The following is a 17,956-nucleotide window of genomic DNA, read 5'->3' as shown; positions in this document are numbered from 1 at the left end:
GCATGGGTGGTGGAGCACGTACAAGTGAGCCCCGGCAGCTGCCCCGCCGGAGGTTATGCTGATGCTGGCCCTGCACCAAACATGCCTCCTGGTTCTTTAACTTTTGAGGCTGATATCACAGTTCTTCTGCTGATAAATTCCTTTGCCTACAGCATTACAAAATCTGCACTTCCTGCCAAAAGATGCAAGGACACAAAACAAAACATTGTCATGCATTTTTGGTTTGAAGTGAGAACCAAGAAGAATAAACTGAGTGAAGGGAGGGCTGCCTTTGAGTTATTGTGAAGTCAGTGTGGTATAGTGTTTAGAGCAGCAGGCACCTTTGGAATTCTGACACAGCCTAGTGGGTGCAGTTACAAAATGGCTGCCACAGGAGGCAGAGCCAGCCACAAAATGGTTTACCACAACTTACATTCAGTCACATAATGAAAATCCTTGTGCTATGGTGATAGCTACTGTCAAACCAACATTTTAAAAAATCTGTATAACCTATCAAATCATCAATGGCTAGGGTTGCCAAGTCCAATTCAAGAAATATCTGGGGACTTTGGGGGTGGAGCCAGGAGACATTAGGGGTGGAGCCAAGATCAAGGCTGTGACAAACATAACTGAACTCCAAAGAGAGTTCTGGCCATCACATTTAAGGGGATGGCACACCTTTTCAATTCCTTCCTTCCATAGGAAATCATGAAGGATAGGGGCACCTTCTTTTGGGGCTGATAGAATTGGACCCCCTGGTCCAATCTTTTTGAAACTTGGGGAGTATTTTGGAGAGAGGCACTAGATACTATACTGAAAATCTGGTGCCTCTACCCCAAAAAACGGCCCCCCCCAGAGTCCCAGATACCCGCAGATCAATTCTCCATGATTTTCTATGGAAATAAATCACCATAGGGAATAATAATGGTTGCTGGAGCACCACATTATAAACACAACTTTCATTGCATTTGGATTAATTTCCATTATCAAATTTGTAATCTTTTGCATTAAGCCTGTGGAAGCTTCAGAGAAACGGAGGCAGAGAGGCGCCGCCTTCGTAGCTGTCTGCTACTGTTGGCTTTTTTTCTACAGCTGTTTGATTTGTGAAGAAGACTCTACTTTGCCAGTTCTTGGCTGAAACCATTTGGAGGCTTATTGGTCCCAAAAAAGACTATGCTTACTGTATAACTTCACCTATTTTGTCCTTATTAAGGACTGTGCATACTGTATGACTTTACCTTATGTACAATTCATTGCTTTAAGTGTTTGTTTATGGTTCTTTTATAAACTTTAATGAAAATTTGTTTATTATTGGAGGCTGGTTTAATCACAGAACCCTTAGGGGCTCCCTTGCTACCGACTTGGGGATTGGCAACCCTATCAATGGCCACTCAGAAGCCTTGCCAAGCAAAACCCCACTCACTTTCTAAATACACTTGGTGTGTATCAGGAAAGGTGTTAAAAGGGCACCGTGGGTAGGATCCTAGGTTAGAGTGTCATATTGAGGATCCTAGGTTAGAGTGTCAAACTAGGATCTGGGAGACCCAGGTTTAGATCCCCACTGCAGGCCCGTAGCTATTGGGGGGGCTGTGGGGCATCGCCCCTGACTTCTTACGGGGGTGCCCCCTCTAAGTTGCCTGGATCTTCTCTCCCTCCCCCCACCACTGCAGGCCACCACCTCCATTGCGTGAGGGGCCACAGGAGTGAAAGCTGAGAGGGCAGGGCCACCCCTCCAAATTTAAATCATGCAGAAGGGGTGCCCTGGAGCAGCTGCTGTCCCTCCTGCACTATTTAAAGAGCCTGCCAATCAGCTGATTGTCAGGCCCGTTAAATGGTCTGGAAGGCGCAGCATCTGCTCCTGGGCACAACTTCTGCACAATGCAGCCTGTTTGTTTATTTATTTAAAAACATTTTTATGTCCCAGGGTCCACACTGTGGTGAATGTAAAAAAAAATTAAAACATATATATATATATAAAATTCCCTTCCCCCCACCCTCTCAGTTTTCACTCTTGTGGCCTCTCAAGCAGCAGTGATGGGGGAAAGGGAAGGTCTGGCGCCCTGAGTCCGGCACCCTGAGTTGCAGTGGGACTGGGAGCCACTAGGTGCCTTTGACTTCTGTATATGCCCCCCTCTCCAACCTTACAAATCCTGGCTATAGGCCTGCCCCACTGTGTCATAGATGCTTGCTGCATGACCTTGGCCCAATCACACACCCAGCCTAACCGATCTTACTCTCAGAGTTGTTGTGAGGATACGATGGAGAAGGGGAGAATATTATAAGCGACTTTGGGTCCCCATTAGGGAGAGAAGTGGTGTATAAAATAAATAAATAAATAAATAATACATCACACTGAATCAGACTTGTTCTGTGCAGGCCTTGGCATTTGTTTGGATGTAGCAGCAGCTCTTGAGGCTTCAGTAGCAGAGAGGCATTCCCCAACAGTAGGGGTGGATGGACACAGAACATTGCATAGCCATAGTGGTATATTGCTATTTAAATGGTGCTTTTAAAAAAGGCATATCGTTGAATATAACACCCGATCAATATCAACATGCATTTCAAACAAAACAAAGCATTTCAAACAAAACAAAACAGCAGTCCTGCCAGTGGTAATGGCAGCGCAGCAATAGCAAACACAAAACAGTGAAAGGTGACAGGGCAGGAAAGTGAGTGGAAGGAAAGTTCAGGAGCTTGTAAAATCTTACACATACTGGCAAGTTGGCAACTGCACTTCACCTTCAAAACCATTGGTGCAAAAGGGGTATAAAAAGTGGTGGAGGGAAGTCAAAGCAAAAGTACAAGGCCAACAGTTGTCAAACAATGTGTGTCAGCTTCAGGCTAAACTGAGACAGTTTGGAAACTAAGCCACCGCAACAACATGGTGAGCTCCTTTAACTGGAGATGCCAGAGATTTAGCCATAGGCCTTCTTCAGGTAAAAGGTACCCTGCCACTGACCTTCGCCTCTCAAATTTTAGGGCATGATCCAGGGATCAATCTTCAGTTCTGAGGCAAGATTTGGGAATTTATATCTTTCAGCTTAAGCCCAAAGCACCATGGCATTTTATAATCTCAACATTTCTGTGAGGTTGGGTGGGTTGTGAAAGAACATCTCCAACCCCAGCACACTAGTCAGTGCTTTACATGGGATCTCATATTTTTCTCATTTAACCGCTTATATTATAGCTATTTTCTGCACAGGCTAGATACTTCTGTCTACCAAGACATCACCTTTTGTGTGAAATAACAACTCATGAACAACATTTTGAGAACTGGCTGCCAACTCCAAACATTAGCTCAGCTACCTTTCTCCTTCTGCACATTTCTGTCTTCCACAAAATCTTGCCAGGTTAACTGTAGGCTTCCCTTACCTCTCTACCATAAATTATTATTATTTATTTCATTTATATCCTGTATTTCCCACGGGGATCCAAAACTGTGTATATTGTGTGCCACTCTTCCATTTCATCTCTTTCCACTTTTTTCCTCACAACTTTTTTCCTCCTTTGTGGAAGTGATGGTGTGTGTGACCGGCCTAGGGTCACCCAGCAAGCTTTCATGGCAGAGTAGGGATCCGAATCTTAGTCCAGTATTCTAGTACACCACACTGGCTGTCAAGTTAACCATTTTCTCCAACCCTTTTCTACTCTTTCATTAAATCCTGTTTTTCACTGTTGTAACCCATAATTTACAATGTGTATGTATGCAGACATACTCTTGAGGAAGGAGGAAAGGAGCATGAGTTACTTTTCCTGGTTTTCCTTGTGACAGCCAGTTGCACCACAGATTTTTCAGCAACTATATGCGTATATGTAGAACAATGTTGTTTGTTTTTAATGGGAAGGGGCAATCTACAAATGAAGGGCATTTGGAAATTTTGAAGACTAATGGGAGCTTTAGGAAGCCATTTTCATTGCTTTCAATGGATAAAATCCCGCATCCTAGATTTCTCCCCCAGGCTCCTACGAAGTCGTGCAACATGAATAAAAATCAAACATACTATTAAGGATCTGTCTGATGGATATCAAGCACAGGAGTGCCTGAAATCTCTGGACTGTGTGCATAGATGGTGTGCCTGGTCAGGAAAGTTCTTTTCATCTTCCTTTTTGGAACTTTGGCCGGGGAAGGGGGGGTTGGAAATCAAAGATTATGCTGCATACTTGAAGGGCAGTAATAGAACAAATGTTAGAATCACTGTGAAAGATCCTGAAACTATTATGTGTGTTAGAGGTCTTCCTAAGATTCCAGAACAAAGTTTGATCCATGACCATTAATAGAACAGTGGTATACAAGGGACTACAAAAAGCCTTTCTGGATTGGGAAAATAATGTTAGTTTGCCGCAAGGGATCCCCTGCCCCCAAGCCAGGGTATAGAGTTAATAGCTCTCATTAAAAGTCCACTGGCCAGGAACTGTTGTACCTCTCTTTTTTTGCATAGCAGCAAGAACACTGGGTGCAATCCAGTGGATTTGATCTGCCATAGCCACCCCCCACCCCCAGATCTGATGTGTGCGTTCACATGCGCACATCTGCCCCCTGCATCCCACCCATCCTTACCTTGTCGTAGATTGACCTAGGTCCAGAGTAAATAGCCACCTGGAACTTCCCAGTAGCAAACTGCTGAAGCACATGCATGGCATGTTTCCCAGCTTCTGAACGGCTTCTGAACGGCTTCTGAACAGCTAGGGTGTGCACACCCTGCATGCACAGGAGCAGAGTGAATGCTCCTCTGAGAGTGTGCATGGCCCACGCCTATTGCAGGTGCAGTGTGATTGCCCTGGCGCATCTCTTCCTGCAATGGCTTTTTTAAAACCAAGAGACCATCAAGGCAAATTTCTAGTGTGATCACATCAACTGTTGGTACCAACACAATTTTTAAAACACCATTTTACAACTGATGTATTGGATCCAGACTAAATTTTCCAAAGGGAGAATGGACCTTTGCTACATCCCTCCTCACACTGCACCCTACTGATTTCCAGGAAAAGCTGCTCCTTGGGGGCAGGGAATCCAGAGGAATGATCAGATCTGCTTTGATAATCAATATTCATACTGTATTTACTAAACAAGTGTGTTTGCTGGGCATCATTATAGGTTTATTCTACACTAGGGCTGTGATAACACGCACTAAATAATGCACTTTCAATCTACTTTCCAAATAGATTTTACTGTGTGAACTGACAAAATCCAGTTGGAAAGTGCTTTAAAAGTGGATTGAAAGTGCAAAATTTAGTGGTTGTGATTGCAGTGTTTGAACATTTAGGATTTGAATCAGGACGATGGTACCTGTTTAAAGTAGTACTTTTTAAATGATAAAACCTATCTTGAGCTTTATGTGTGCCTGAAATGCATGCTGTACCCTGTTTTCTTCAATTTTTTTTAAAAAGTTCTTAAGTGCATTATAGGATAGAAAATTGCTAGTATGAAAGCTGAGGTCCCCAACAGCTCAATTCCGTGAAGCACCACTAACATATTATCTGGAAAGCACATATTTCAAACAAATCTATGTAAAGAAGCCAATACTATCTAGTAAACTTGGTGTTAGCATAGGAGGCCTGGTTCAATTTGCCTCTTAGCGATGGAAGCATGAGCACACACAAGGGCACAATGAACAGGTTGTGAACTAATGTTGCATACTAAAAAAAGAAATACTACAGAAGCAGGCCTGAGGCCTTAGCAGAGCCAGTATGCATATGAGGACACTGCTTACTTCAGAGGAACAATTTCAACCCATAGTTTCAGGGACCACTCAGAATCAATACCAAGTACAATATTTATCCAATCAAGCAAAGATTGCGTGAATAAGATGTTTCTGTAGAGATCTGAAAATATCCACCTTGCATCTATTACCTGCCAAAGAAAAACAAATTCTAGCTAATTACATTTACTTGAGATGCAAAATGGCAACATCCATCCCTCTTTGCTACCCCCCGACCCCGCCGCCCCAGCTGCATGACTTTTTTCCTGCATTCTTTGTACAAGAGCAAAGTTGGAATTCTTGCTGCTAAGATCCTCAGTCATGACAAAATGGCTTCCTTTCACTTCCAAGTTGATCCACTTCCTCTGGGATTTCCCCATGAAAGACCAAAAATATGCTCAACCTTCCAAACAAACCCACATAAACAAGAACAATGTTATATAAAAAAATCTTTATTTCATGTACCAGGATTTTTTTTTGTTATTTTCTTCTTTTTAAAATTTTTCTTTTTAACAGTCTGAAAAAAAACACAAAATAAAGAAAATGGAGGTTTGTTTCTTGAACTGGTTTGAGCTGAACATAAGCAGTTTCCTTGGAAAAATTTCCCCACCAGTCCTAGTTCTCAGTCTTCTCCCCCCTTTTTCCCTCTCTTTCTCTCTCACACGCACACGTTCACTCACACATATCAGAGCTCATTCATCTTTATGCAATCAGGAGAACTCTACAGGCATCAAGTTCTCAAAAGCAGCTTTGGAATTTCAACCAAAATACCATCCTCTGTCTATGCTGGAGTATAGGAACCCAGTTTTAACTCATTTCTGGGGGGTTGGATATTTAATGCCTTCTGCCCTTTTTATTTTACAGATTTGCAGGCTGAGGTTTTGGGATTCAGCAGGAGTTCTAGACATTCACTAGCATGTGGGATACTAATGTCACCCAAGCAGTATCTATGCTCTTTAGCCAGTACTGATCCATCTACCGAGGCCTGGGAAGAATTCATTCTGCCACTTGCTCAGTTTTCAACATGCTACTCCCCTACTCTGTCCTGTGAAGGTCTCTACTCTCCTCTGTAAGAGAGGAAAACCAGGAGAAAGCAGCAGCAGCTGGGTGGGGAATGCAGGGTGTTTGGTTTTTTTTCCAACTTCCATTAAGTCCCAACAAGAACTGAGTTGTGGGAAGTGAAGATTCCTTGAACTGGAGCAGCACTAGTTTCAACAGGAAGAGTTAAGCAAGAATCTCAAGGGGCTGAAAGGAATCAGCTGACCCCTCTCAGCAAACCATCACCCCTAAACCTTGCTCCTTCAAAGCAACAAAAAACTCTGGTATGTATAGGACCATGGAGAATTTATTCCATCTCTTTTGGGCCCAGTCAGATCCAAAACTTGACATTAACTCAGTGCAATCCAATGTCAGCCTGTCTGGCTTATTCTCCCACTATCTTGTCAGAGCCTGTTTTCTCCATCTTCCAGTAGTAGCATGACAGAGGGAACTGAACACAAGGTGGCTCTTGTTGCCCTCTAGCAAAAAGCCATAGCACCCAGTGTCCCTCATGCGCACAGTGGTGATCTGGATGTATGCTGTGATGAAAACCTGTGAGGGGAATGGGCTGGGAAAGTCAGAAATGTCATCTGTGAGTTTGGATGAGTGTGACTCCTTTTTTGCTGAGGTAAACCAAGAGTAACTGCTGTTGAATCAGCAGCATACGCCTCTGATCCAAGTAGAGAGAGAAGAGAACTGGATCTCAGGACTGAACTCTCCACAGCCTTGCGGCACTTAGACCCTCACTTCAGAATGAGAGCAGAAGGTTACCCCCTGGATGAGCAAGAGGAGAATTTGGATCAGGCCTATCAGCAAAGCAGGGATGGGAAGCCGATCTCCTATACCCTAAATGTTGTCTCCTCTCTTGACGAGTGCTAAACAGCAACTAGGCCATGCCTCCACCTGAAGGAGGCCACAAGAACGGGAGAAGCAACACATGCTAAATCCCTGCTTAATACTCAGCTAATAAAGGCACAGGAGCCCCTTTCAGTTAAGGGGTTGGCAAGGCCTAGCTATGGGCCTGTGGTATGTACACCTATTTTTAATGTCCATATATAACAGCAGGCATAGTCAGCCAGTGGAGGATCAATAGGCCATTGGGGGAAACTCTGGGCCCATGGAAGACAAGATGCATGGGTCCCTCCTCTTTCCCTTTATTACAACCACTTCACTTCTTCACACAGGCTTCCCCGAGGGCTCCCACCTGTAGTTCCTTCTGGTAAACTTCCTGTGGCAGAGACGGGCAATGTTAAGGGATTTGGTACTGGGAATATGTTTTGGTACAGGTGCAGGGCTTGTGTATGTGTGCAAGGCTGACTTAAACATGATGCTGGCTGGGGGAAAATCATTTCCCATGGAGCTTTGCGCTCTCAAAGAGTCTTGCTTAACCTGCATTGCTACCTGTGCAACGCTGTGCAAGTACACAAGCCCACAGTGCTTTTGAATCTGTGGGTGAATCTGTGAAAACCTATCCATGAATTCGGAAAAGGTAGCAATGTCAAGAAGCTGACATCTCTGAGCAAGCAGCAGTCACCTAGAATATCTTCTTTTCAAGCCTGGAACAGAGAATGAGGGAACAGCATAATAGCTTGCCTGGGAGTGAATGTGAGCAGAGGTCTCCATGTTACCACCTAGTCTACATCCAGTGTCCCAACCCCAGCAATAGCAGCATCACCCTCTTCCTAGAAAGAGGTGTCCCCCCCCCCTCCACTCCCGGGTTTGCATGGCCATTGGGGAATGCTAGCCACTCCAACCAGCTGACCAAGTTCTGGGTATTTTTATGTGTATTTTTTGTTAAATGGACTTAGTTTCCATTTTCTCTTTAGAAGCCTCTCAACCCCTAAGATATTAGTTTTCACAGTTTTTTTCAAGCTGAGAAAAAAAAAGAAAATAAAAATAAAAATACTATCTGGCTTTCTTGCAAGTAAATCCACTTATTATATTTACATTTATTTATAGTTGGTTTTCTTTTATTAAAAAATTGCCACTCTTTTTATGAAGCTTTTTTGTTTTTTGTTTTTTTTTGCAATGTAACTTAACGCCAGGGTCATCACAGGCTAGCAGGGCTGAGCTGGTCAGCCTCGGCTTCCTGAGACCTGGAGATCAGTGAATCAGCATTAATCCCTGGAATCCCCAAGGACAGGAGAGTCACTGTTAAGCCCTGTGGACCAGCAAGATCATGTTGAATTATTAGTCACTCCTTAGGCAGGCCACCGTACATGTGCAAACAGGCATCCACTGCGACACCAAAACTACTGCATTTCATTACTGCCTGCTCCTGGAGATCCTCAAGAATCTGCAAGTCCACAGTGGGTTAAAAGTGAAAAGAAAATGTAAAATTAAAGAGTAAAACAAACAAACAAAAAGATCCAAAGAGCTGCCTCCTCTTCCCGCTTGGTATTTTAATTTTTTTTTTGTTATTTCTTGGTTCCTTTTTTAAATCTGTTTTTATTAAATGTTAAAATAATGGTACATGGGAAATCATGCATTTTCTTTTAAATTTATTTTCTATTTTTTATATTTCTTTCTCTTGATTTTTTTGAATTTTTTTGTTTTGTTTTTCCTTTTTTTTAAACTTTTTGTTGTTTCTTTTTCAGATGTTTCACTTAAGTTTGTTCATTTTTTTTTTTTTTGCTTTTGGAAGGTTTCCCCATGGTTGCTTTCTCCTCTCCCTCCCTGCCCGCCCCCACTGCTCCCTCCCATCTTGCACCCAATGCCCACTCCCACCTTCCCTGCCCCCATTTTCAGCCCCTCTTGATGGCTTCATACAGGGGTGGTCCGGCGGTTGGCTGTGTTAGTGTGGATAGAGTCCTTGTTTTCTTTCTGGATACAATTGTGAACCTGGAGGAAGCTGTTATCCCTGTCTGAATTGTAGGTGGCGGTGGGAGTGGTGGCAGCCTTCAGGGGGTCCCTGGTCAAGGTATACATCGAGATCTCCGTTGATGGGAGGGTATTGAACCCTTTGATCCCGACAGGAGAGGCATCCCTGGAGTGTGAAGGCTCAGTGGAACGGGAACTTGAGCGACTGCGTCTCTGATAGCGGTAGCGGTAGCTGGGTATGCGGGTGATGGCAGAGGACTGGAGGTAGTCCGTGGCATGAGCACTGGCACGCAGCTGTTTGTGCCGGTCAATAAACATGTGTACGGCCAGCACTCCCACCATCTCGGCTATAATGAAGGACAGGGCCCCGAAGTAGAAGGACCAACCATAAGAATAACTGTTCTTCTTGGAGTCGCTTTTTGAAGGGTCTCCAGCATTGGCTGATATGTACACAATGATGCCAATTATATTACTCAGACCTGTGGACAAAGGGCAAGAGAAAAGCAAACATTAGCAGGCTTCAGGTACACCATATATGAGTTGAAGAGACCACACAGACATGCATGACTGTTCCCAATGCCACCAAGATATTTCAACTCAAACCAACACAACTGGCAACTTTTTCCATGGAAGTCTTGCAAAGCAGCATTCCCAGACTGCGTTTTGTAGCACTGTATCTGGTAAGTTCCTCTGTGCATCTTGATGTTACCTCCTGTTTCCTTTTCTAGAGTGTGATGTGAGACACAACTGCATATCTTCTTTGGTGCAAATAAACCCTTAGCCCCAACCCTTAGCAAAATGAAACCTAAGTATGTATAACAGGGGGGCTAAGGGTTTATTTGCACCAAAGAAGATATACTGTAACTCAAATAAAAACACATAAATGGGGACCTGCTAGAAACTTGTCAGGAGGGTGCATCCTTACCCCCTTTTCTTCCTTTCCTCTCCCCCCTTCTCTAACAAATTTCCCCCTCTTTCTTCCCCCTCCTCTTCCAACCTACTCCCTCTTTATTTCTCCCCTCTTCACAGACTATTCCTCTTCTTTCTCCCCTTCTCTGTCAACCTACCCTATTTCTCTTTTGCCCCCCCCCCCCACTATTCTCCCTCAGTCTCTCCTTTCCCTTCCCCTTATCCATCAACCTATTTCCTTCTCTATTTCTCCCCCCCTCTTTCTACCCCTTCCTCTTGTTGTTCTTTCCCAAATCCTTACCTTACTGGCCACATTATCTGCAGTGTCAAAAAGCTGCTTCAGGCCCAGAGTGACTTCCCTATCACTGAGCCAGGTGTGGTTCCAGGTCCCAGGCCTGGCTGCAGTGGTGACGGAGTCTGAGAGCTACTTTGAGCCTGGAGAGCTTCCTGATTGCCAGCACCACCACAGCAGAGCCCAAAAGGCCTCCTGGACACCAGTGCCGCTGTGGCTGGGCCCAGAGAGCCTCCATTCCATTTTTCCCATTTGTTCCATTTAGCCTCCCAGATGCTGGTGCCACCATGGTTGAGACCAGAGAGCCTTCCAGTGTCTGCCACCACAGCTGTGCCGGGAGAGGTTCCTGGTGTCCTCTGCCAACACAACCAGGGCCAGAGAGGTTCCTGACGTCCACCACTGCCCTGGCTGAGTCTGAAGCAGGTCCCTGTGGCAGCTTCTACCAGCTGTACAAGTAAATTGGGGGGGATTTAGACCATCCCAATTTTTTTTTTTTTTAAAAAAATCAGAATTAAAAAAAAAATAAGATTTAGGTTTCTCACATTTGCAGAAAAATCTGTTTAGTGTCAGTATAGCCCTGATCAGCAGATTAAGATATCTGCAGATGGGAGCCAGACTTTCCTGTTGTCTATATAGGTTCTCTCACTGCTCACAGCTGCGTCTCCCTTGTGATGAATTTTAGAGTAGCCCTGCTGTGGACTGAGGAATAGGGGGACAGTCACCATTTCCTGTTGTTGTTTTTAAACTAGAGAGATCTGCCACAATTTCATTCCACATTTCTTGAAGGAACTCAGGGTTGGATGCAAAATTATCCAATAGTGTATACTTCAGAAGTAGAGGGAAAGTGTACCATCGTCAAATAATTTTTAAGTCAAGCTAAAGATCTGTAAAAGGCACAGTAATGCTACAGGGATGTTCAGCACTCCCTCAAACCCACGATCCACAGAGTATTCAGTCACAACCAGGGCTCTTTTTTTTTGAGCAGGAACACAAAGGAACGCAGTTCCGGCTAGCTTGGTGTTAGAGGTGTGGCCTAATATGCAAATAAGTTCCTGCTGGGCTTTTTCTACAAAAAAAGTCCTGGTCACAACAGATACACTAGTCTGTGTGTGTGTGTGTGGGGGGGGGGAAGCTTATATTTTCAAATGTATAGATGAACAAGTCTTATGCATGGACAAAACATCCCTTAAAGGACGCTGAAGTACTCTACCAGGTTTTTAAAGTGTGATTATTCTTTTCTATGTCCTGTCCTTTAGGGCTCATATCAGCTGCTGACAGGGAATTGTTTCTGTTTTTAGTTTGGTAAGTGTCATCCAGAATATTAGCACTTTGTAAATAAATAGTAAATATTCTGATTGTACTACACTATGGCCTCAAAATAAAAGGTAGCAGTAGGAACCAAGGCTCGGCAAATGACTAATACTCTGACTTGGATATCCAGTTTAAGAGTCTTCATGCCACTGCCCTCTGCTGTCTTCCCATGGCTCCTTAGACTCACTGCAGTGCTACTGCTGACACAGTTTTATGCCACCTGGTTAGTGCATCTGAGGTTATACCCACACAGCTGTTTTGTTCTGCCTTGACTTTCAAACTGGAGCAGTTTTGGAGCATCCACATGACATCATCCTCCAGCCATCCACTTTCCAAGTTCTCCTGTTTTGTTCCAGTCTTTCCCAACCCTGCTTGGCCACAGTCTTTCTGGAAAGGCTGCAGTTCAAGGAGGTTAACATACTGGATGGATGGACGAATAGGTGAGCATTTTTAATCTTCCCCCACTTCAATGCCATTTTACTGCTATCTTCCTCCTTTACCTGCCATCTTCTCTGCCATACAATTGGAGGGCTTTTTGCTAAAAGATTAGTAGTTGCTATATTGCTATAGCAATTTTTTTAAAGAACTGGCAAAAAAGTCTCTAGTGAAATGGCAGAGTAAATCCGCAACAGGCGAGGAATGTGTATAGGAAGACCTTGTGTAGATAATCTATTGCCACTGTGAATGGTTCTGCATGGCCCAACTTCTGGCATGACCAGAAGTGACTCCATCTTATTTCTGGTGAAACTGTAGCATTCAGTCAAAACTCTACAGCTAAACTGAAGTGGAGGACCTGACATCTCTGGTGGTGGTGGAAAGTGTCGTCAAGTCACTGCTGACTTATGGCAACCCCATAGGGTTTTCAAGGCAAGAGACATTTAGAGGTGGTTTTCCATTGGCTTCCTCTGTGTCATCTTCCATCCAAATACTAGTCAGGGCTGACCCTGCTCAAGTTCTGAGATCTGAGAAGGGCCCGGACATCCCTTCCTCAAGTTAAATTATACACCAGTACAAGTCCCATGAAACACTATAGCACTGAGGCTATAGTGCATGATGACAGTAAAAGCTAATGAAAGTATGTCAGGCATTTTAAGAATCCCACTCATTTGTACCATATGTCTTGATATAAGCTGAAAAAGTTGATGTCATATAGGCTTAAAGGTACCTGGTAATCCTGGAAAGTGACACAAAATTACACATTGTTTGTGTATTAATGCTGTCTGAAATTTATCCTGGGTGGCATCCAGGCTGCCAACATTTAAAAATCCAATAAATGTTCATTAAGGGTTGTGGTGGAACAGTCCCGCTCTGGACTGCAAGTCCTGTTTCACCCTGCCCTCCAAGGTTTTCCCCAACACCCAGAGAGGCTTTTCTTTCTTTCTTGGGTAACCACTGCCACCACATGACCTTTGTAAGGAATTGCCTGCTAGGAGGCTCAGGACTCCCAGCTTCCCTTCCAAGCTCTGAGGCCTTGCCTCTGGCTCCCACTGCCCAATGCCTGGTCACCACATGGACTATTTACTGCCTTGTGCACCCTTGGAAGAATAGCCACTTGTCAACTGACGGCCTTCTTCCAGTGCTCCAAGATCTACATGGAGGTCTATTTGGTACAGAGAACCAGTAATAGCATCAAAGGTTATATAGTATTTCTTAAAAGAATATGTTCACAAGCATACTTTTGGCACAGCACCAGATTGAGCAAGGGATTAAAAATAAATGGGTAAAATGCAATTCCTCTGTCCCTCTCTCTATAAATGCCCTATCAGATGTTAAAAATAGGACAGGCTCCTTAGCTTAGGTCTCTACAGAGTCACCAGGGCTTTCAGCAGGAACTTATTTGCATATTAGGCCACACCTCCTGAAATCAAGCCAGCCAGAACTGAATTCCTGTGCATTCCTGCTCGAAGAAAGCCCTGAGAGTCACCATTACCTTGCAGCTTCCTCCAACTCTTCAGGTCAGCACATGGTTAATAGCTGCCTCCTCCAGACCTCAGTTAAGAGTTTCTGTCTGCTCTGATGGACTCAGCACCAAAGAGAGCTTCTTCCTTGTTTCCAGGAGTTTTATCACTTCTCTTTTCCTCACCACTGGCCAAGTCAGGCTGGATTAGAGAAGCCTTTCCTGGAGATTCTTCTGGAATTCCTTCCTGAAGTCTCTCTTGTATTTAGCACTTCCAAGTCTCTGTTCCCTGCTTAAAGAGGGAGGAAGCTTTACCATCCCATTGGCTAGACCTATTAGCACTTGTATGAAGGTGAGCTGATGTAAGTCTGGAAAGCAACTGAACTGACTTTCCCCACATCCTGCCTGTTCTTTACCCAGAAAGGAGGGGGGGGGGGACTTTAAAACTTTTAAAACTCAAGAGTGAAGGTTTTGCTCATCTCAAACCTCCAAAGAAAAATTGCATTTCTTCACAAGATAACTGGTAGTTTTAATATAATTGTCAGAGAACAGACCTGGGTCCCACCCACTTTCCCTTAAAGCCTGAGAAAAGGGGATTTGAGAAGACCACTCCAAAAGCAGAAGAACCCCAATGCCAACCCCACACACTAGAGCTCCCCTCGCCTATGGGGAGGCCTGGCAGTCGCAGCTGCTGCCCGAGCAGAGTCGGGAGCCATCCACCACAGCGGTGACATGGTGAGAGGCTGGGAGAGCTCCCACACAGAGGGAGAGCAGCACAGAACTTGTCCCCAGCCAGGTCACCGGCCAGGCCATCCCCATTCTTAGACCTCCAGTAGTCCTCATTGTCGAGCCAGCCACAGCTGAGGGCATCACATGGGCATGCCCCAAAGATTAACAATAATAAATATGACCTATTTTGTACACAGACATCCTACTTCAAGGAAGTTCTTCTAAGGTGGGGGTTTCATTTTTCTGCAGATACTATATTTTGTACCTGGGGAAATTCAGTTTCTTCCTTAAATTACAATTGCTACTGTCTGTCGTTTACTGGATTCAATTTGAGGTATTGGTTATCACATACAAAGCCCTTCACAGCCTTGATCTATCATATTTTCAGGACTGCTGCTCCCCCGTGCTCCACCACAACAACTTTGCTCATCTGAACAGGGTCTCCTGCAGGTGCTGCACGCTAAATGGACAAAATCAACAATGGCCCATACACGTGCATTCTTTGTTGTAGCCCCCACCATATGGAATGGCTTGCCTGAAGGGTTTAGCACTTCTACTGGCATTCCATAAACTATGCAAAACTGAATTATTTAGGAGGTCATTTTTACACAAATAATAAGGCTGTACTGAAACAAAATGGTTCAAAAATACATTGGTAAAGGGATAGGTGCTTTAGACTATGCTGCTGAGCATAGTACATACCAGCTGTTGCTATATGCATGACCCTACTATGTAATTTCTGCATCATTTAGCATGTCATGTTAATACTTATGCTTTGTTTTCAGCTGTTTCAGACTTCGGTTTGGTTTCAGATTTCTGCAATCTAAATCTTATTGCATTGTTTATTTGATGCCCCATCCTGTAAATTGTTTTGATTTACGCTGCATAATCTGCCTTGAATCTCATGAGAAAAGTGAACTATAAATAAATATGTTTTTATGCATCATCCTATTGGCTATTGCCCACAAGGTCAGTGACAATAAGTGCGCTGACTCCCTCCTCAGTGGCCCTTTGATTCTGCAATCACACCAATAAACTGTTAGGCTCCCCGCCCCCGCAGCCTCAGCCTTGTCTCCACCTCCAAGCAGAGCCCCTTGTATTCACCCATTAACCCATGTTGACAACAAAAGCTAATAAAAGTTGGTCAGGCGCTTTAAGATACCCACTCATTTCCACCATATTTTTCAATGCAAGTTGAAGAAACACCACGGGATCTTTCATATGATTTTGAACGTTAACAATATTAATATTTTCATTTTGTTTCATTTAGAATTTACATTTTTAACTGAGTTGTAGGTGCTGTCTTGCAAAAACCCTGATTTTATGCATCTCAGCTGAACATGCAGAAAGGCCAAGCTCTTGCAAGCAACCTTGGTGTGAACTGGTCTAGAATGCAAGTTGTACACACCATTCTTGGTTTTGCCATTTAACATCAGATACTTCAAAACATGGTGTAAAACATGAATTTGTTCTTGGTAAGTTAGTCTTGCTTAGTTGCCTAAGGCAGGGAAACTGCAGTTTCATCTTGGTTTAATATGTACATCCGTTCCTCCTCACATTACTTCCAGGCAGCAAAGAAAGAGTTATTATCTACATTCTTTGCAACACAAGGTGAAGGAAAACTTGTTATTCACGGATACTATATGAGTGGAAATAAAGCAATTTTGCTCGCTGATTCCCTTATGTGGTGTCTGTTGATGTAAACTGATAGCACTATTTCATGTTCTATGTATTGCATTTGGAAACAAACTGTGACCATTTTTACAGATTAGCCACAGGAAGAGGTTCAGATTTTGCTCTTCAGTTCAGATGTGCACAGTCAGTACAGTCTGCACATGACAGAGGCCCCCCACATTGGGGGTGGACTGGCCAGTTAAAATGACCCTGGAGTATGCATAGCTGAGTGGCCCTTGCAGAACTACGAGCTCTCTTCTTCTACAAGCACTCTCCAGTGCCATCAGGTGAGAGTGCAGGAGAAAGCAATTGGTGAGTCAGCTCTGATCATTATGGCCACCGAAGGCTCCATGCCAATGGCCCCAAGGCACAGAGTTGCTGGTGTTTGACTTGGCTTGCACCTGGCCACCAGTGGTCCTATCATAACTTCCTCTGCCCAGCCCATTGAGTCTAGGGTTGCTAGCTCTGGGTTGGGAAATATGTGGAGATTTGGGGGATGGAGCCTAGGGAAGGCAGTGTTTGGGAAGAGGAGGGACCTCAGTTGGTTACAATGCCACCATCCAAAGCAGCCATTTTCTCCAGGGGAACTGATCTTGGTCAACTGTAATAGAAGGAGATCTCTCAAGTGTGACTTGGAGGTTGGCAACTCTACCAGTGACTCCAGCTCTGAGTCCTCTTGAGAAGAGAGCAAGGAGGACTGGAGGAACCAGGGAAGGTCCAACTCTGCTGCCAGTTTTCCAGCAGAGGCAAGCAGGATGAAAACCTGGGCCCATAGCCCCTCTGGGGATGCTCTTGCTCTGCAGGAGCAGCATCAGCAGAAGGCCCAGGCTAAGGTGACCCAGAGGAGGTGAAGTGCTCAACTGGCAGCATGCCACCTCAACCCAGAGCCAAGCAGTGAGAACAGTAATTCTTTGCAGGGTCCTGGCCAAAGCACAGTGCAGCCGCAGGAGGGCAACATCAGCCAGCAGGGTAGCTGAGCCTGCTTACTTCCCAGCCTATTCAGCTGAGGCCTGGAAAGGCTGCCTAGTGGTCCACTAGTTGCAAGTCTGTGGTTTGCCTCCATTTCCAGCTCCTGGCTTCTAGCCAGCACCAGTCAATGCTTTTGAGCCTTGCTATCTAGACCTGAGGGCAAAACTGCCATGGGGATAGAATTGCCAGGTCATTCCTTCATGTTGGTAGGATGATTTGGGGGGCATTGCTGGTGTGGGTGGGAATGTTATGTAATGCGCTGATGTCACCTGGAAATGATGTCAGCATGTCGGTGATGTTGGGGGAGATGCTCTGCTTTTTGGGCAAAACTCTATGGGGTGAGGGTGGTTTTACCATAGAGGATAACTGACATGCTGATGGCACTGTTTTTGGGGAAGAATTTCCTTCTGCCAGCCAGCTAGCCTGTGGTAGGAAGGAGTGCAAGAAAATGAGGGATCCCCTGCCCAGACCTGAGGAATGGTAAGTCTACATGGGGACTCAACCAGCAGAGCACAAGACAGACCAGGGAATTTCACTATAAGTTATATGGCCACTGCACCTCCCCACATCTCCCCCAGCTGAAGGCTGTGATATCATTCTGCTCCATGTTTCCCTACCATTGCCTCAGTATAATGGCTA

General features: G+C 44.6%; 1 protein-coding gene across 2 annotated transcripts in view; it reads right to left on the bottom strand.

Moving 5' to 3' along the window:
• Nucleotides 1-6,119: 6,119 nt before the first annotated feature.
• The window catches only part of CACNG2 (calcium voltage-gated channel auxiliary subunit gamma 2), a 200,054-nt gene continuing 188,217 nt past the window's right edge, over nucleotides 6,120-17,956 (bottom strand). For both annotated transcript variants that reach the window (XM_060245519.1, XM_060245518.1), the window contains one exon: nucleotides 6,120-10,015. In XM_060245519.1, coding sequence (XP_060101502.1) covers nucleotides 9,480-10,015 — 536 coding nt within the window. In that variant the 3' untranslated portion in view covers nucleotides 6,120-9,479. The remainder of the gene's footprint in view (nucleotides 10,016-17,956) is intronic.

This window comes from Heteronotia binoei, chromosome 8 (assembly GCF_032191835.1).
Source record: "Heteronotia binoei isolate CCM8104 ecotype False Entrance Well chromosome 8, APGP_CSIRO_Hbin_v1, whole genome shotgun sequence".
Classification (NCBI taxonomy): domain Eukaryota; kingdom Metazoa; phylum Chordata; class Lepidosauria; order Squamata; family Gekkonidae; genus Heteronotia; species Heteronotia binoei.
The sequence above is the reverse complement of the archived record's forward strand: the minus strand, read 5'-3'. Positions and strand labels throughout refer to the sequence as shown.